At 40.6% G+C, this 21,071-nt stretch overlaps 1 protein-coding gene across 3 annotated transcripts in view; it reads left to right on the forward strand.

Moving 5' to 3' along the window:
- The first annotated feature begins 4,983 nt into the window (after window positions 1-4,983).
- Window positions 4,984-21,071, forward strand: part of LOC124127560 — a 52,191-nt gene continuing 36,103 nt past the window's right edge. The window contains exons 1-6 of one of the 3 annotated variants that reach the window (XM_048402059.1): window positions 5,003-5,335; window positions 8,509-8,586; window positions 10,426-10,728; window positions 12,115-12,414; window positions 12,985-13,284; window positions 16,650-18,921. In XM_048402059.1, coding sequence (XP_048258016.1) covers window positions 5,317-5,335; window positions 8,509-8,586; window positions 10,426-10,728; window positions 12,115-12,414; window positions 12,985-13,284; window positions 16,650-16,894 — 1,245 coding nt within the window. In that variant the 5' untranslated portion in view covers window positions 5,003-5,316 and the 3' untranslated portion in view covers window positions 16,895-18,921. Of the gene's footprint in view, window positions 5,336-8,508; window positions 8,587-10,425; window positions 10,729-12,114; window positions 12,415-12,984; window positions 13,285-16,649; window positions 18,922-21,071 lie in introns of those variants that run through there. The other 2 variants (XM_048402060.1, XM_048402058.1) reach the window with 2 other exon arrangements.

Consider the following 21,071-nt stretch of genomic DNA (forward strand, 5'->3'; position numbering starts at 1 on the left):
ATATTCATTGTAATTATTACAATCTGATCGGAAAATAGGTCAATTCCTTCTCCACACTTCCCAAAACTCTCAATTATAAGCCATATTCAGCGAATCAAAATGTAAGCTATGTTGTTTGAGAAGGGAGTTGTTTCTCGTAAAGTAATCGACGAGTGTCAATGTACACTACATTTAGACATCAATGTGAGGAGCGTTGCTACTGTACATGATTTAGGGCGTACTAAAACTACATGAATTGTGTCTGGGATGAAGTGGTCACGTGGAAAAATATGTCATAAATGACAGTAAGATAGTGCAACATGATGTGTTACATTATCTCGACGGTGTTCGTCAACCATCACTTGGTATTTACTTGGAAGGCTATTTGGTACGAAAGCCTCGTCGTGCGAAATCCCAATCAAGTTGTTGATTTTTAAATAGAAATTTCGCGTTCTTGAGATAAAACTGAAATAACGAAAAACTAATTGCAGTTACGAGAAACCAATCGAAGTACCGAGAGAAAATATTTGAAATAACAAGAAATTTTGATTATAACCAAAAAAAGAACTGGCACCAAAGTGGCACCATTAGGCTTTCGTATTTTGGGGCTCATAAGGAAGCTGTAGTACCGAATGTGGCCGTGTCTTTAATTATAACTGAAAGGGGGCATATTACACTGGATAATCGAGGGTGATGTGAACTAGATATGTTTTGTTTGATCAAGCATCACAAAGGGACAAGGTGCAGTTGTGTCTGTTTGTTAACACAGCTGTCAGTAATATTCCACCTCTATCAAGGAGGGGATAGCCTGGCTGTATTCGTTTGTTCACACTGCATTCGGCAATATTCCAGGTGTATTAAACAGGGGGCATGGTGCGGCTACATGTATGTTCGTTTGTTAACACCGGATTCCAACTATATCAAATCTTTAAATAATCAGAGAGTGAAAACATAATCTGCATGCAGCTACCAAGTCAGCGAGCCTGACCACCTGATCCCGTTAGTCGTCTCTTACAAGCACCCACCCCTAACTACCAGCATTAAGCTGCTGGTAGCCTGTTCTGACAGGTTTGAAGTACATGTGAGCTCTACAGTTATCAAGGAGTTTCAATGAGCAGGTTTTTGGGGAGCGCACCTGCTGTAAATGAGTAAGGGCATCACAAATATGTATTGATATGCCGCATGTCTAGGGTGAAATTGATATGAGGAAAAACTATTGCAAAATATTATTTCTATCTAGGAAGCTAACGGGCTTTGAAATGTACTTAAACTTTATGAATGCATTCACCTTCATGTGGAAGTTCTTTCCTGAAACCAATGATCATAATTGTGGCTGGGAGGGGACATTGCGTTATTGAATTCCATTTCGGATGCTAAAAAGCAATAACACGAAACGAGAACGCGAGAGCATGGGGCAAACGAAACAAAACCACAAAGCTCATTATTTTGTGTAAAAACATACACCAACAATCATCTGCTTGAAAAAGTATATTCAACCTCAATAAAAAATCTCGACCTTAATATAGCGATGTTATCTCTCGGTCAACATAGATCACACATATGACGCTGACCAATGAAAAACCATAATCTGAGAGGATCTGGAATCCATTGCCATCTTTGGATCATGGTAAGGGACACAAAGCAGCACAGCCAATCGCGGCGCCTTTCATGACTGTAGGACCCATTGCCCCTTACAGGGCATTGTTTGTATGTTTATTGTTTACCGCCATGCTTAAAATTGTCATAACTATGTGACGAAGGCCTGTCAAACTAGGGATTGACAGTATGAGGAACGTCCGACGCCTGTCGGGATATGATCACACACAATCAACCAAATCAGTGAGTCTGACCACCCGGTCCATTCAGAAGCCTATTTGAACAAGTATATGGTCTTGTCACCACAGTATTTTACAAGCTAATCTTTGTAAGTAGGGTCATCACTTCGACTATTCTCCTTGAAAAAAACAATTATTTCTTCGCCGATTCCGCTGTATTGATCCAATGCCACGAACGGGGCACCAGGAAAGGGTTTGACTCGATATGTGGAAATCAAAAGCTGGTGATCCACGGGACCAACTACCTCACGCTCTTCTTGATCTAATTCTGTGAGTTTGCACCTCATCCCTGCACATGCCCAACATGACTTTCGTAAGCCCACAGGAGTTACTTCCCCTGCTTTAGAATACGACTGAGCTCATCGGCCCATGCTTCAATGTCTTGAGTCGAGGCTTGACAAAGAAGTGTCTTAAATTAACTCAAAAGAATAAAGCTGATGTTTTCTTCTTGAAGACGAGACACTCCTTCTCATTGCTTCTTCAAGCCTTTGTCCAACAGACAGGGCATATTTCCTGTATAGTACAAAAATAAAGCAACTCATGATTTAAATGTAGCTATGGTTAAGGTGTACATTTTCACAACCGTGGCGTTGCATCTAAACACAACATCTAAGCACAATGAAATTTCGAATTATTGGTACAAGAGAGTTGAGGTGAGGTGAGGTGAGGTGAGGTGAGGTGAGCTGATTTGAGGTGAGGTGAGGCCGCCTGAAAGCATACCATAGGCGGCATGGATTGGGGTGGACTAGGCAAAAGCAGGGACGGGCTGCGCGCAAGTGGTTCCGACTCAGATAGAAGAACACGCTTTTTTGGAAGTAGTAGTATGATCAGTACGGGGTGGTTGTGTCATGGTTTGGGGCGGTGTCACATATGATAAACGAACAGATTTGTGTTTTTTGGGAACTGGACATTTGACTGGCCACCAGCATGTTGACGACATTTTGCAAGGTAGACAAATTTTTATGGATAACAATCCTGTAAAAAGCGACGTTTTGGTATAGATCCTTATACCGTTGTCAAGCAAGACTGAATGAGGGACTAAGTACAGAATATATATAGTAGGTGGAGGATTAACAGTAACAACAATTACATTTATGAGTGGGATAACATGGATACGGTGTTGACAACAAGGCGATAATACTGTTTAAAATACAATATAAGACATTTTGCAACGTAACCTGTCATTGTCCTTTTCTCAAGAATTTTCGTCAGAACTCCAAGATCGTGCACAGTTCGTCACCGATTATCTACGACTAGAAGGCATTCGGTCATTGGACTTGCCAGCTTAGTCCCCTGGGATAGAGCATCTGTGGAATGTTCTCAAGTCGGGACTAAAGTACAGAGACCAAGCACCTATCAACGTGGCCCAGCTTTGGGTAGCTCTTCAGGCGGAATGGAGGACAATACCAAGGACGACCGTACGCAAGTTCATCAACAGTATGCCATCAAGGTGTCGTGCAAGTACCGCCCAACATGGTGGACACGCCAGATATTGATCTACACGCCCGAATTTCTTTTTTGACATTTAGCCTCATTACACCTTCACTATCATTTCATCAGGTCCCCTGTTTTTTGTAGACAGTCATCTATATACACATTTTTTTGGGGGGGACGTACATTGGTTTTTTTGTGCTATTCATGTCAAAATTCATCTTCAGAGAGTCGGACGAAACATAACATGAAAGCAAAACAAAATTAAGAATGCAGCTGATAAAGCCAGCGAATAAAAGCGATATCCATTGGCTTCATGTGCGGATAGTAATGAAAATATCAAAGGGCAAGTAGGAACTTTCGCCGATCGAATCACAATTAACCATCAGGAATCCGGATAAACTACTGGAATAATTTTCTGTCATTATCAAAGAAAGAGTCTAATATCCTGAATATCAGTGTATTACTGTGACGTATCTGTGGTATGTTACACGTTTTGGGAACTTTGGAGATATAAATTGTGAAACAATTGGGCGAGGACACTAGCCTAGCACCAGCAGCAGGATCCATTTCAATACCTCTGCTTGCAGACCCCTGTGGATTGGAACATTTCTCCCACACTAACACAGTAGGATTTCGCCGAAATATGTAGGAATTGTTACCTTGTTTCGTTTAGTTGATGTGTGTTCATCTGACTGCACTTCGTAACGTTATGACAGGACAGGCAGACTCTAAACAAACGTGGAATTTCATAGACTAGGGTTGGATCAACTTCCCTTTGATGAAGGCCAGTTATTCTGACCAGTGGACTGTCACGAAAGGAAAAGAGAAACAATTTGTGAAGGCAATTGTTGATTTGCCTTTTTGTTGTTACGCTACTGTAAAAGAAAGAGGTTCCAAATGGAACTACATTGATTGTCGTCGCTGTCTGACGGACACGTGGCTAACCTTCTCACGTAATATATAGTATTGCGCACATTCCAGGAACACTTTCGACCTTGGGCGCGCCAGAAACCTATGATCGTGGGTACGAATCCAGGTTCACCCCGAATATGTTTCTAGGTTTGTCATCACCATACCCGTGCTCATGGGTTTCACCGAAGTGGTGAACGTCTTGAGACATGGATCATTTCGGGCTTTCCTTCCACATTAAGCTGACGTGATATAACTTGAATACTGTTAAAAGCGGCGTTAAACCCAACTCACTCACTCACCGGGAACACTTTCAATGTTTGGGTAATGTTTGTGAGAGATGGGAAGAGAGATTTCGAGGACAGAATTGAAGAATGACATAATATGAGAAAGAGGTTATCAAAGCTTGTGTGTTAGGCGATGGTAAATGTCCTGTATATTAGGAATAAACACTGTGTATTTAGCTCGGCAAGGATAAAAGATACAATGTTTATTCCAAATGCAGAATATTATAACCTCTATTTATAACTCACCCGTGAAGAGAAAACCTGTTGACTAATAATACAAGTTTAGTAAAGAGCGTTTTATCACGTCACGTACCACGGGACCATGTTTTGCATCAGGTGGTCGTCAGAAGCACTGTGCAACTGCAATCCGCAAGGCCTGCTCTACTCCAAATCGGGCAATCTACTCCCGATCGACACAACTATTTTTCACTTGACACCAGAAATGCGTACTGAGTAGTTGGCTCTTGTCCCTTCTGGTGACATGAGTGTAGCCACACAACTATTCTTGAAGAGGCCTTGTTTATTGTCCTCATTAGCTTGCTATACACATTTCTGTCCATGACCCTCAGCGTCAATCTGTCAAATAGTGACGCCAAAATCAGATGACATCTCGCCACATTATTATCCAGCATTGTATTGTCACAGAACCAAACTATTCTCTTTCACTTAACTCACTCACTCACTTACTCACTCACTCACTCACTCACTCACTCTGATAACATGAGCATCACACCACGTTTGTACAGGACCGAAGGGTCACTTATTTACAGATAACAGTGAAAGTCACACAAGGAGTTATTTTATGCTAGCTTGTCCCTGTAGACTGCACTTCCTCATGAGGTGGACCACAGTGTAGAGATGTCGGATGGTTGATGTTGGAGTACACAATTTGTGAGTTATTTATTTTTATCTAATATACAAATATGTTTGATCAATATAATATGTTCATAAACACCTTCGACGGGCATCAGTCACACAAGTTTCTGAATTTGAGAAGGTAAGGTTATCAGCACTTAGCTAACTCTACAAGTAAGAAAGCAGTCACTAAGAGCAAAATGCTCACTGTATAGGCTGTATATCTGGCTAAAATCTGCTGTGGAAGGAACCATTGATTTAAACAGAGAAAATGTTTTGTTTGGATTTCAAGGCAAACACAACCCATTGAAAATTGTACTTTTAATAATATGCAGACAATTCAGGAAAGGATTAAGGCCACATTTTGAGCACATACAGCATGAGATTAAAAGTTATTACAATGCTACAAAGGTAATGTCATTCACAAATTGAAACTATGCAAACTTTTTTAGATTTTGGTCTTCCTTCCACACTTTGTTAAAAATTGCATAGTGATACACTTTTAATTGTATGGAAAAAATGACATTTTTTAAAAACAATGTACCACAATTGTATAGACATGACATGTATATATATATATGTCGACCTGCTGAGATGAATAAAGAGGGAAAATTTAAAAAGAATATGCTCACTAGTGAAGATCCGGGGTAGAGTAGGTCTTCAGCAACCCATGCTTAAAAGGGAACTATGATATTCGTAAAAGGCGAATAACGGGATCGGGTGGTCAGGCTCGCTGATTGGTTGAGGCATTTCATCGTATCCCAGTTGCGTGGATCGATAGTAATATCAATCACTGGATGGTCCAGACTCAATTATTTACAGACCGTCCTCAAATAGCTGAAATATTGCTATGTGCGGAGTTAAACAACAAACAAATAAACCATAAGTGTAGTTATGAAACTCACGAAATGAACATACACAAATTCTAATTAATTAGCTAATAATTCATTTCCAAAAGAACCTACATGGCGCTAGGGTAAATTGAAAAGTCCGTTGGCTTTCAGATATTTCTTTTTGTAGTGTAAGTTTTCAGCAATTGGATGTCAAAACACAAGGTTTCACTGATCACCACACCTGGTTTCAACAAGTCAGCTGGAGAAGTTGACAGTGAGAGAAAGTTCGGAAACAGAAAAATCTGAGAAATGAGCTGTGATTGTGTACCTGCCCAAATAGGGCATTTCACCAAAGAAGATATGGAGATATAAGAGCGAGTGAGTATGGTTTTACGCCGCTTTTGGTAATATTCCAGCAATATCACGGCGGGGGACACCAGAAATCAGCTTCACACATAGTACCAACGTTGGGAATCGAACCCGGGTCTTCGGCGTGACGAGCGAACGCTTTAACCACTTGGCTACCCGACCGCGCCAGAGATATACGAAAGCATGCATGGGGATGACTGTCCAACATACTGAAAAGTTGAATGGGCTACAGCTGAAGAAAAGCAGAACAGCAAAGAAGATGACTTCGTTCTGGGGATCCGCCAAATTGACGTCATGCCAAATCTCACTCCACCACATGTTATGGCTAAATCGACATGTTACTATTCAACGTATCAATGACACTGCTGGGATCTGATACATTCCACTGTAGGGAACGGTTTGCAAGGTGTCCGACATGTTGACACTAGATTAGAAGGTGACCCAACGAAACAAATCCAGGGACTTTATGACCTTTTTCATGCGAATTGTGATCAAGAATAAGACATGTGTATATCACGAGCAAGAAGTGGAGATATGTGGCCCCAATCCCACCAAAAATGTGTATAAGCTGGTGATGTCATTTGACAACTGACGAGCAAAAACTAGCAACATGGAATACTACGTCAGATAATAAAGTCAAAGAAAAACGCCAAGGAGAGCTCCGTTCATAATATGCTCTACTGGTAAAGAACAATGTGCATGTGCATATACGTGGCAATGGTTTCAGTAGCAAATTGTGTCTTTGCGTTTCCACCACATTCACCACCGCTGACTTTTGTCACTTCTCTAAACTCAAATCACACCTGTATAGTAGAGTTTTTACCTCTAACGTCGAGGAGAGTGTAGCCATCAGACCTTCAACAGGGCAGCGATAACAAAGCTGGGGCATTGCGGGCACTAGGGATTGAAGTCAAGTTGAATTGAAATTGAAAAACAACGTGGATAAGGCTGTTTATGTGAGGGCACGAAATGCTTTGTTTATCGTGGTGTACTTGACAAGAGCTGGCTCAACTAAACTGGAAATTGTTCCTGAATAGCACAAGAGCAGAATACATGTCCATATCTCCACCTGGCATTATTGCATTTGCAAGAAGACACTCTGAAATTCAGTCTTTTCTAAACTGATGAAGTTGACATGAGTGAATGATTTGGGTTTTATGCCACTTTTAACACTAAGCGTGTCAGCTTAATGTGGGAGGAAAGCCCGAAGTGATGCAGGTCTTAGACGTTTACCACTTCGGTGAAACCAACGAGCATTGGTATGGTGCTAACAAACCTACCTAGAAACATAATCGGAGGGGGGGGGGGGGGGGTAGGTGGACCGGGATTCGAACCCACGATCATAGGTTTCTGTTGTGACCAAGGGACGCAACTCTGCACAGTCATTCGCGAATGTCACAGCATGTCATTGTCAACGTATTTGTAATGCAATATCACAGCCTGTCATTGTCAATGTATTTGTAATGCAATATCACAGTCTGTCGTTGTCAGCGCATTTGTCACCCGAGTGTCATAAAAAGTCAAATATATCAAGAGGAGTTGATTTATGTACAATATTCGAGGCTTGTCGAAGGTAGTTTAATGTTTGAGTTTGGAGCAAACGAGGATGCACGTGAGATTATACACATCTGATGTGCAAAAAACAATTCATGGTTATTTTCGAACGATCAAACAATAGATAAGCCATTTATTTTTTAAATGTCTATTTCGTTAATTTGCATGGAGACGAAAAAGGTGGTTATTTGTTAAATAACATCTTGGCTTTAAATCCAGTGTAACCATGTTGTTTACCAGTCGGCCACTTGTCCACAGACTCAAGTTGCTTTCACAGACAAACATTCATAGGTTGGAATCCCGGTTCACCCTGATTAAGCTCTCAGATTTGTCAGCGTCATACTTGTGGTCGTGAGTTTCTCCAAAAGTGGTAAATGCATAATACCTACATCTCACGCCGTCATATAGTTGAAACACGTTCAACCGAACTCACTCACTCATTTTATTTTTCAGTGGATGTTTCAATGACAATGATGCATAGAAGAAATCTAATTCTGGTTCTGCTTAACCTTGCGGTGTGTTTTACCCATGGTAAGCACAGTTTATACGTATTCCTTCACAATGATCATATGGTGGGTAAGTTGAATACCGCATGAGCAGTAGTTTTGTAAAAGCACGGTAGCAAACTCGGTGCAAGTCTCTGATTCGAAAATATGAATGATTGAAAGAAGATTAACATGAAACAACATTCACTCACTCACTCTGGAGTTTTCCATTCCATTCCATTAGAAGCCCTTGTAGATACCACATGTGGCTGTTATTGCTCAGTTCTCGATAAAATAATTGGTATTAATAATATTCATAATTAGCTGATAATTTACTTTTTGTTAAGAAAAACATGATAAATGAAATGCCAAAGTATTTAAGGAAAATTTGCACACCCTTACTAATCTACTATGATATGCCTTGGATATTGACTTTTCTCTCACAAGGGAAACTATTATCATTCAATGTCTATTTTTAAAAAATGGCTATCTTTTTTTTTTACTTTGCAATATGGCTGAAATATTGCCGATGCGATGTAATATTTGAACACACTCACGCAATTTGAAAAAAGCCGACTGTGACATTAAAGAACCCGCACGTGTTTTGTATTTAACCTGTATGTCTGTGTAATGAAGAATGCTGTTGTGAAACTTGCATGTTTTCCAGCAGAGGGAATCCTTGTGCGGAGAAGTTACTGCGTTTGAAGTGATTGTACGTCTGTATTGTAAATATGATGCTAGCATCTCGTTATAAACTTTGACACATGAATCTCATTTACGTATATGTTCTATACATAGTTCGTCTCTTAGCCGTTGATGCAGCGCCGTGCATGCACGCATGTGTGTGGCCTTATTGTACTAGTCCCGACTGATGCCGATTTATAGTGCTCGATACCATGCCGCAGTTTAAAATGATTACCCCATTCAGACACAGTATACAGACTCCGAGCCAACCAGTCCCTGTTTTAGGGTAACAACAATGGTAACAACAAGTACATCTTTTTAACGTATTTTGGTATGACGCGGCCTGGGATCGAACCCCGGACCTTCCTCTCTCCTGGCAGACGCTCTACCACTAGACCACGGAGGCGGTCAGTTGGCGAATGAGGTAGATGGAACAGTAAAACATACCACTGCAATGCCAACAGAAACCTCCATCACAGATCGCTGCTTTAAACGCCGAGGATGGACAACAGTATATGTCCAAATCCACGTTCAAATACATACAAAATGCATCATCTACCCAACAACATTGAGGCTAAAGTTGACGATTTCATATGTGTTCTCACAAGTTTGTTATATTTTACAAGCGTATTGCTTGCACATTATTGCTATTTTATATTCAACCACTGTATTTAAGATGACTACAGGTATTTTGTCATTTCAAAGTTCATAATATTTATTACGATGTGTTTTTGTGTTGACATTCATTGTTTTCTTGAACTGATTATTATTATTGTCCACGAAAGGGTAGCTACTCTTTCACTCTCCTTTGTCTACAGGTATTTAACTATAACTAACTTGTTCTCATCGCGATATGGCTGTAATATTGCCGATTCGATGTCAAATTTTTACTCACTCACTCGCTCGTTTTGATAAGTAGCTGTTTTATGTGTGAGGTCTGTTTGTTTCCTTCTTTCTTTCTTTAACGCCACACTCCAATAGATAAATTTACCAGACAATCCAGTGACCGTTATTGTGTACAACGATCCATGTTATCGGGAAACGATGACACGCTATCAACCAAGTCACTGTGCGCCTGACAACCTTTTTTATTCCTGAACCCCATGGTATATGCGATGTATATATTGTGAGATTAACAGTAGCCCCGGCAACATCAGTAACAGTACTAATAGTAGTAATAACAGTAAAACTCTCTTCTAAGTTACAGCTCTGATGGACACAGACTGCCCTGGAGGAGTGGCTCTTCTTGGATCAGAATACACAATAGTAGGTGACAGAAGCAACTACACAGCCTTTATATGGGCACGACCATCTGATAACCGATATGTCGTCACCTGCAACCCCAGCTGTAGCCCTGTGGCTGGATACAGGGCAACTATAAACGACACACACTCTACACTCACTATACACAGTGTTGGGGCGGCAGATGCTGGTACCTGGAAGATCGTGGATGCGAATGTAGTGGGTGCCATCGGTGTCGATGTGTGTCCGCTGATAGTAGCTGGTGAGTATAACGTCATGGAAGTCTAGAAAATATTTGTGAATTAATGGATATCATGAGCCCTAATCACTGAGATGAGTCAAGCAATATAAAAGATAATGCAAAAGGACAAATGTGGCCATGTTATAATCTCTAAAGTATTAATTCAGACTACAATGACCTGTTAATTCAGGTCTTGATGGGACTGGTGTCTTTATTACCCAAGATGAAGTAATTAACAACCACGGAACTATATGTACCTTAAGACTTAGGAAACATACAGGCTTACCCTTGTTGCTTAAGGTCATCAATTACTTACAATCATAAATATAGGGAAGGAATGACTGGAATGTAGGTATCATTGATGTGCATATTCACATTACCGTGGGCGATGCATCTGAACGCATCATCTAATCACAAGTAAATTTCACATCATGCATGAAGAGGGTGTGATGCACGTGCACACAGAAGCCAAAGCGTGTGAGCTAAAAGGGGAACACACAATCACTAATGCAATTGAGCTACCAGGCTCTTAAAATATTCAAAGTATATGTCATTATTATCAAAAATATTTGGCAAATCAAAAAGTGTTTTGCTCGCATGAAGGACATGTACTATCAAACGGCCGTCAATGCGACACCTAGAAACATCGTCTTGTCACATTAATAACACTACGCAATAGATTCAAATCTGCTCTTGTTATAAATATATAATTCCGTACAATGACAGGAAGGCGAATATCATCATCTTCCGTCAACATTCCCGTCTCTCTGTGGTAGTGTCATGATGTAGGGCGGTATCACACATTACAGGCAAACTGATTTGGTTACAAAATTGTTAATGGACATTTGACTGGCCAACAAAATTTTGCGTCCTGTCGTTGATACATTCGTGGGAATTATCGGCAGAAAATTTGAATTATCAGACCACATTGTGCCCAGGTCGTCTCCGATTGACCCCAAGAGACAGCATACGGATATTTGGATGACATGTCCCCAAAAGAGCATTTTCAGGATGTTCTTTGGCAGAGAGACGCAGCACCTGCGTTTGTAGAAAATCTGCGGCGCGCAGTACCAAGGACAGCCATATCCAAATTAACCAACAGCATCGCTCAACATTGTGAAGACACAAGACACTGATGTTCACGCCCGAAATTAATTTTTACACACATTTATCGTCATTACACCTTGACTATTATTTCATCATATTGTTTTTCGGAAGTATGGATATTAGTGTGTTTTCGTTTCTCATATGTCTTACATGTATGTTGGGAATAATAATTGTGTTACACCAGCCTTTAGTGATTGCATAAGTGATCAATGGATGCTGTTATTATACGACCCACTCCCTTTCACAAACATGTCAGTGTTGTGTTGTTAAATCATTTTCTTCACATAATTCTGCCACCAGGGATCCCACAGTGTGGCATCAGCAGTGACGAGGACACTGACTCCCTACAACCTGGAGCACAGCTGACTTTAACAGTGGACATCACACGCGACTACTGTTCTCGGGAGGCGGGCTTTGATCTGACTACTGGTGCTGTGACTGAAGCATTGATCATGAAACACAACGTCAGTGCTGTATCAGACGTAACCCTTAACACAACCTTCAACATAGATATCACCCGATTAGGTGATGTGACGTTGGACTTCATATGTGACAGAAGTTGGACTCTAACTTGTAATGGTGTTCAGAAGCTTCTAAAAAGTGGGTAGAAAAGTCATTTTACTGTAAAGATCTGAGTTAGCGAGTTTGGTTTAACACCTCTTTTAACAATATGCCAGTAATATCATTGCGTAACAGCCTGGTATGGAAGGAAATCATGAAGGGACACAAGTCAGTTTTACCGTACAACATGAGTTATGTCCGAGTCAGCGAGTTTGCCTTTACACTTTTCTGAAGTGACACAAGTTTTGGCCGCTTACCAGTTGGGTGAAACCTGCGAGCACGGATGTGGTACCGACAAACCACTGATCACAAGAGACTTATCTGGGATTCAAACCAATGATCTTCGAATCCTACCAAAGCTAGGGGAAGAAATCTTGTTCTGCAAGTTAAACATGACCAGTCTATCTGCACAATACATAGCATCTCTAATAACGAACTACTAAGGATAATTATGTTTCATATTTGTATATTGATTACATTACATCTCATTTCATGTTATTTGAACCAATATATGTATGTGCATTGTCAAAGTATTTCGTTCTTTCTATTTTTATGCATGATCCTCAGGAAGCTAATATCTGATTTTATCTGTCTATTTATTGCAACCAGCACTGCCACAGTGCAACATCAGCAGCGACAGGGACACCAACGCCCTGGAACCTGGCACTAATCTCACTCTGACAGCTGACATCCAGAACTACTACTGTTCTCAACAAGCTGGATTTACTCTGACGACTGGACGCATTACCAACACACTCCTAGAGAAACAGACAATGGGCAATGTCACTGACGCTGTCCTAGCCCAGCCCTTGAATGTCACAGCCGATCACTTTGGAGCCGTCGCTGTTACATTCCTGTGTGACAACATCACCAGGCCACTTATCTGTGCCGGAGTTGACAAGTTGAGTGGTAAGGTTTTTTATGCATGTATATCTTTGTACGACCTTTGAAGATCCGGCGTAGAATAAGTCCTTAGCAACTCAAACTTGCCATAAAAGGCAACTATGCTTGTCGTAAGAGGTTATTAACGAAATCGGATTCGTCCAGTCGTCTTTGGCGCCGCGATTCGTTATGCAGAGTTGCGTCCCTGGGGTTCGCCAGACACTGATGGTTTCTATGTTTGTCAGCACCATGCAACTGGAAGACTGTTAAAAGCGGCGTTAAACCCAACTCACTCACTCCCCTATAATTATCAGTATGTCATGTGTTCATTTATTGCTTCCTTGCCATCAGATCATAAATTACAAATGTTTTCTTCAAAGACCCTTTTCAGAAACCTTGATTGAAGAATAAATATTTATATTTCGCTCTAAAAAAACTAGTTGATGTTGTTTTACGCAGCTGACATAGAGATTGGGTCTTTGCTCTTTGTTACGGAAATACACGAGGGTAGTAACATCTTTAATATGTCCTGTAATGTCATTCTTAGCTTTAGAATAATCAATGTTTGAGAGGTAATGTCGTTGAATGACATAAAATTATGGTGTTGCAGTGACCTGTCCATATATCATATATTACAACAGACCTACACAATCACCAACACATTAAGAATACCCTACTCAAACGTTTTGGGAAAGTAAGCCAATTGAACAAGCAGACATTGCATCGATGTATTCACCATGGAAATAGTTAAGTTACATCATTTGCATGTTTATGGATCATGATACCATGTTTATCCGATTGGCTTTTCGCATGGATAACACAATCCATTAAATGATAAAGCTGCAATAACCCACCTATACCACACCTGCCAGTACATAGTGAAGTCTGCCCAGACAGCGCAGTGCTTGAACAACATCCCCGCCAACAAGATCCACAGTGGGTTCAGGGTGGTCGAAGTGATGCAACTGGCCGGGTTTTGCCAAGTGGGTTCCACATGGGTCACAACACATTATTGCTCATACAGAGTTGATCACTCACCTGTAGATGTTAGTTTAGAAACTGCCGGGCCATTGCCGGCTACGAAATGCAGTCATATGTCCCACATACCAACAAAATGAGTTGAGTTGAAACGGTTTCAATTTTTGCAGATGCCAATTTGTCCAAATTGCAAAAGAAATTAACAAATGAACCATTACTATTTCGGACACGTTTATGCCAAATGTTTTAAAGATCTAGCGCAAATACCAAAACTGATACCCCAGTGTCCTCGCCAAGCTGCTTGAACTCGACGACAATTGACAAGGGCAACGCAATGTTTGTTTGTAAACACTGTATTGGCATATTTATCTCAAATGACCCAAATGGAAAATCGCTTTCATCCGCTGGCGTTATCCAGCCTAAAAACTATCCGTTACATGACGAAGAAACTTATATCAGTATACATGTGTAATATCTAAATAAAACACTCCTTGTGTAAGCATACATATCTTCAAAAACTAATTAAGTACAGTAAACATCGTTTAAAACGAACTCGCTTACACTGAACTGACGAATATAACAAACTATTTCTTGGTCCCGCCCATTTCCTGTATATTTGCTGTACACTACACTTATAAAGAATTACAAATAAGTGTTTCCTTTGAGTTCGTTATAACCGTAGTTTACTGTAGTTACAATCTTAGATGGGCGTCGAAGTCACTGGTCTTTATCTTTGTATTTATCGAGTGGATGTCTGTCTGTGATTATTGGTTATGCAATATCAGACAAGTGTGACATGGGGAGTGCCGCAAGGATCGCTACTTCCGCTCGTCCTTTTTGCAGTTTACACACAAAGTGTAACCAAAACTTTCTCTCAACACTAGATTGATCATCACTTATATACCCCTTAACTCATAGCTTTCTGATATTTATTGTATGGAAGACTGCACACAAGCCGTGAAACCATAAATGACTGATAATCGGCTGAAACTTAATTATATCAGTTTTGAGACTTGTCTCTTGGGGCTTATCTCGAGCCACGACCTTCTTGAACATCTATTTTGATTGATCCATGCATATACTTTTCACATCTGATATCCGCAATTCGACTCAGTTTAATCTGTTTGGGCGTATAATCTAGAATGGTTATTGTCATGCAATGACAACTGATAGATACTTGAACTGGATCGATGTTTCTGCCTGTGGACTGAAGTCCCCGTGTTTCATCATAAGCTCAGTAGCAACTGTCTTTGCTAAATCAACTACAAAATAAATCTTTTTGCCGAGACAGCTTACCCTCACAGTGTTGCAAAACAAATTCACACACCCCTATTTCTGAACCATGACAAATAGCAATAATCATTGAATGGGATGACTGACCACAAGAGTTGGGCGATACCAATGTCACCAGATAGAACAAACATTTGAAAACAAACAAAGAAGATATTGGTGAGCTGTGATTGAAATTTACGAAGTGTATCTATCCATCCCAAGTTGTGATCTTGATCAGTTATTGCTAGGCTACCACAATATCCTTCCTGGTAATAAAATCTGGGTGCTTTAAGCGGTCACATCATAACGATTATCGGAAGTCTATGTCTCATCATTAATATTGCTTCAAAGTAACTCCCTTATTTACTCACTGAACTGATATTGAAAAAAAAAAGTTTTAAAAAACCCATTTACCTGCCTTACTGAGAAACAATACAGTGTATCGCGGTATGAAAGGAATTCTCGTAAAGCGTGCGAGAGAAAAAACATTTGCAGCTGCAGTCATGACTGAACAACTTCTATTCACCTGCTCCAGAAGCTCAGTAGGTAAACAGTGGCTTACAAAACTTAACACGACATGAGAGTTTGCAGGTTCTATTCACGTCATGAATTTTAACCAGTCTTCAAACACAACGGTGTTACATAAGGCAAGTTTTTAAAACGTCAATTGTAAAACTGAGGTGTTGCACTTGAAATGTATTCATCAGATCCCAGGCATTCCACCAGAACACTCAGGGAATTGTTGATATTGCCTCTCTCCGTTTTGGTGTGACATCATCAAAAGAATATAATTTCAATTCAAAGCAACATTGTGCATACACAAGAAGATACGGCCGACATGCGGTCTACGTCACTAGTGAATATATACAGTTAATGAGCCTTAAGAATAGCAAAAATCAAAAAGTTGTTTTTATCTTTCTACGGCTATGAGCTATATTGTTAACTCACTCATGGCTAGAGGCGGTGCAGTAGCCTAATGGTTGAAGTATTCGCTTGTCGTGCCAAAGACCCGGGTTCGATTTCCCACATGGGAACAATGTGTGAAGCCCATTTCTGGTGTCCCCCGCGGTGATATTGCTGGAATATTGCTAAAAGCAGCGTAAAAAAATCACAAACTCATGATTCAATTTTTTTTGTTTAAGATGTAACGACCACCAGTGTCGACACCTCCACTGTACCAACCGAGCAACCGTACACCTCTAACAGACCGACGTCCACGCCCAGCAGACCCACTGCTACTGAAGACACAGACACTCCAACTGATGCTACTCTAGGCCTTGCTATCGGACTGTCTCTGCTTGCCGTCTTACTTATAATTGCTGTCATCCTCATTGTCCGCAATCGGCATAGAAAAGGCGGAAGGACCACACAATTACATACGTTTTAAAAGTGACTGAAGACGGTTGAAATGTTTAAACTATTACACATTTTGAAATGTTCCATGTCAAATAATTGATTAAGAGATCTAGCTCATGGGTCAGTTTAAAACAAACAGTTTCCACTTGTTTAACATAAGAACCACTGGCAAGATAAGAAGAGTTCATAATAAGGAATGTTTGAGGGATTGAATATGTTTTCCGCCACTTTTAGCAATATCCCAGCCATACCTCACTGCATCCATGTTTGGAATCGCAATGCACGAATGAGGCATTGTAATTGAGACCAGGATGTGTTTTGTCATAAACTATCCCCGACTACACAGATGAGCATGTCAAGTATGTGTCAGTCATGTTTGTTTGATATTTCCTTTCTTATTGTAGACATATATGGCATAATAGGAGTCAATGTTTACAACGGCTGAAGCTAATTGACTGTATTTTCCTCATGTGCTTTTTTTATAACATAACCATTAATAACGTTCAACTCAAATCAATTTTGTGTGTTCCCTATGTTTTGTTTATATTCAGATACAGACATATAGTTTGTATATTCATTGTAATTATTACAATATGATCGGATGAATAGGTCAATTTGTTCTCCACACTTATTATAAATTATAAGCCATATTCAGCGAATCAAAATGTAAGCTATGTTGTTTGAGAAGGGAGTTGTTCAATGTACGAGTGTCAATGAACACTACATTCAGACATAAATGTGAGAAGCGTTGCTACTGTACATGATTTAGGGCGTACTAAAACTCCATGAATTGTGTCTGGGATGAAGCTGTCACTGGAAAAATATGTCATAAATGACAGTAAGATGTGCAACATGATGTGTTACATTATCTCGACGGTGTTCGTTAACTGTCACTTGGTATTTGCTTGGAAGGCTATTTGGTACGAAAGCCTCGTCGTGTGAAATCCCAATCAAGTTGCTGATTTTTAAATAGAAATTTCGCGTTCTTGAAATAAAACTGAAATAACGAAAAGCTAATCGATATTACGAGAAACCAATCGAAGTATCGAGAGAAAATAATTGAAATAACAAGAAATTTTGATTATAACCCAAAAAAGAACTGGCACCAAAGTGGCACCAAAGTGGCACCAAAGTGGCACCATGAGGCTTTCGTAATTTGGGGCTCAAAAGGAAGCTGTAGTGCCGAATGTGGCCGTGTCTCAAATTGTAACAGAAAGGGGGCATATTACACTGGATAATCGAGGGTGATGTGAACTAGATATGTTTTGTTTGATCAAGCATCACACAGGGACAAGGTGCAGTTGTGTCTCTTTGTTAACACAGCTGTCAGTATTATTCCACCTCTATCAAGAAGGGGATAGCCTGGCTGTATTCGTTTGTTCACACTGCATTCGGCAATATTCAAGTTGTATTAAACAGGGGGCATGGTGTGGCTACAAGTATGTTCGTTTGTTAACACCGAATTCCAGCTCTATCATATCTTTTAATAATCAGAGAGTGAAAACATAATCTACGAGCCATGCCATCGGGGTGCGATGAAACGCAATCAGCCAAGTCCACCCCCATATATAGTCACCTCCAACATTTTTTGTTAAAGCTGCACTCAGCAATATTCAAACTATATGGCGGCGGTCTGTTAATATTCGAGTCTGGACCAGACAATCCAGTGATTGATATCATGAGCATCGATCCACGCGATTTGGATCGAAGGTATGCATCTACCAAGTCAGCGAGCCTGACCACCCGATCCCGTTAGTCGCCTCTTACAAGCACCCACCCCTCACTACCATGATTAAGCTGCTGGTAGCCTGTTCTAACAGGTTTGAAGTACATGTAAGCTCTACGGTTATCAAGGAGTTTCAATGAGCAGGTTTTTGGGGAGCGCACCTGCTGTAAATGAGTTAGGGCATGATAAATATGTATTGATATGGCGCATGTCTATGGTGAAGTTGACATGAGGAAAAACTTTTACAACATGTGATTTATATCTGGAAGCTAACGGGATTTCACCGCTTTGAAATGTACTTAAACTTTATGAATGAATTCCCTTTCATGAAGCGAATCAGTTCTTTCCTGAAACCAATGATCATAATTGTGCCTGGGAGGGGAATTGAATTCCATTTTGGACGCTACAAAGCGATAACACAAAACGAGAACGCGAGAGCATGGGGCAAACGAAACAAAACCACACAGTTCATTATTTTTCTGTCGGTCAACATAGATCACACATATGACGCTAACTAATCAAAAACCATAATCTGAGAGGATCTGGAATTCATTTCCATAATCTTTGGATCATGGTAAGGGACACAACGCAGCACAGCCAATCGCAGCGCCTTTCATGACTGTAGGACACATTGCCCCTTACAGGGCATTGTTTGTATGTTTATTGTTTACCGCCACACTTAAAAAAATTCATAACTATATGACGAAAACCTGTCAAACTAGGGCTTGACAGAATGAGGAACGTCCGACGCCTGTTGTGTTACGATCACACACAATCAACCAAGTCAGTGAGTCTGACCACCCGCTCCATTCAGTAGCCTATCCCGACAAATATGTAGCCTTGTCACCACAGTATTTTACAATCTACTTGTTCTAAATATGGTTATCACTTCGACTTTTCTCCTTGAATGTTTTTTTTATTTCTTCGCCGATTCCGCAGTATTGATGCAATGCCGCGTATTGGGCACCAAGTCAAAAGCTGGTGATCCACGGGACTGACTACCTTACATTCTTCTTGATCCAATTCTGTGAGTTTCCACCTCATCCCTGCACATGCCAAACATGACTTTCTTAAGCCCACAGGAGTTACTTCCCCTGCTTTAGAATACGACTGAGCTCATCGGCCCGTGCTTCAACGGCTTGAGTCGAGGCTTGCCAAAGAAGCGTCTAAATTAACTCAAACGAATAAAGGCGATGGTTTTTTTCTTGAAGACGAGACACTTGCCAACATTCCTTTCTTCCTCTTCTTTCTCATTGCTTTTTCCACATGGACAGGGCATGTTTCCTGTATAGCATATACTACCGACAAAAATAAAGCAACTCATGATTTGAATGTAGCTATGGTTAAGGTGGACATTTGAAAAAACCCTGGCGTTGCATCTAAACAGAACATCTAAGCACAATGAAATTTCGAATTATTGGTACAAGAGAGTTGAGGTGAGACGAGGCCACCTGAAAGTATACCATAGGCGGCAAAGATTGGGTTGAACTAAGCAAAACCAGGGACGGGCTGCACGCCAGATAGCAGAACACGCTGTTTGGGAAGTAGCAGTATGACAGGGCAACAGTTCTTGACCAAGATCGGTACGGGAGGGGTAGTGTCATGGTGTGGTGGGGTGTCACACATGATAAACGAACATTTGTTTGTTTGGGAACTTGAGATTTGAGCGGCCAGCGACATGTTGACAACATTTTGCAACGCCACCTGTTGTTGTCCTTTTCGCAAGAATTTTCATCAGAACTGCAAGATCGGGCACAGTTTGTCACCGATTATCTACGACTAGAAGGCATTCGGTCATTGGACTTGCCAGCTAAGTCCCTGGGATAGAGCATCTGAGGGATGTTCTCGGGTCGAGGCTGAAGGACAGAGACCGAGCACCTGTCAACGTGGCCCAGCTTTAGGTAGCTCTTCAGGCGAAATGGAAGGCAATACCAATGGCGACCGTACGCAAATTAATCAACAGTATTCCATCAAGGTGTCGTGCATGTACCGCCCAACATGGTGGACACACCAGGTATTGATCTACACGCCTGTAATTAATTTTAGACGTTAATTATCATTACACCTTCACTATCATTTCATCAGTTCCCCCTTTTTTGTAGGCTGTCATCTATATACACATTTTCTTTTTGGCCGTACGTTTCTTTTGTTGTGGTTTTCATGTCAAAACTTTCTTCAAAGGGTCGGACAAACATATCATGAAAGCAAAATAAACTTGAAAATGCAACTGATAAAGCCAGCGAATAAAAGCGATATCAATTGGCTTCATGTGCGGATAGTAATGAAAATATCAAAGGTCAAGTAGGAACTTTCGGCGATCGAATCACAATTAACCATCGGAATCCGGATAAACTACTGGGATAATTTGCTGTCATTATCAAAGAAAGAGTCTGATATCCTGAATATCAGTGTCCTACTGTGACGTATCTGTGGCATGTTACACGTTTTGGGAACTTTGGAGATATAAATTGTGAAACAATTG

This window comes from Haliotis rufescens, unplaced genomic scaffold (genome assembly GCF_023055435.1).
Source record: "Haliotis rufescens isolate VD_foot unplaced genomic scaffold, xgHalRufe1.0.p SCAF_24, whole genome shotgun sequence".
Classification (NCBI taxonomy): domain Eukaryota; kingdom Metazoa; phylum Mollusca; class Gastropoda; order Lepetellida; family Haliotidae; genus Haliotis; species Haliotis rufescens.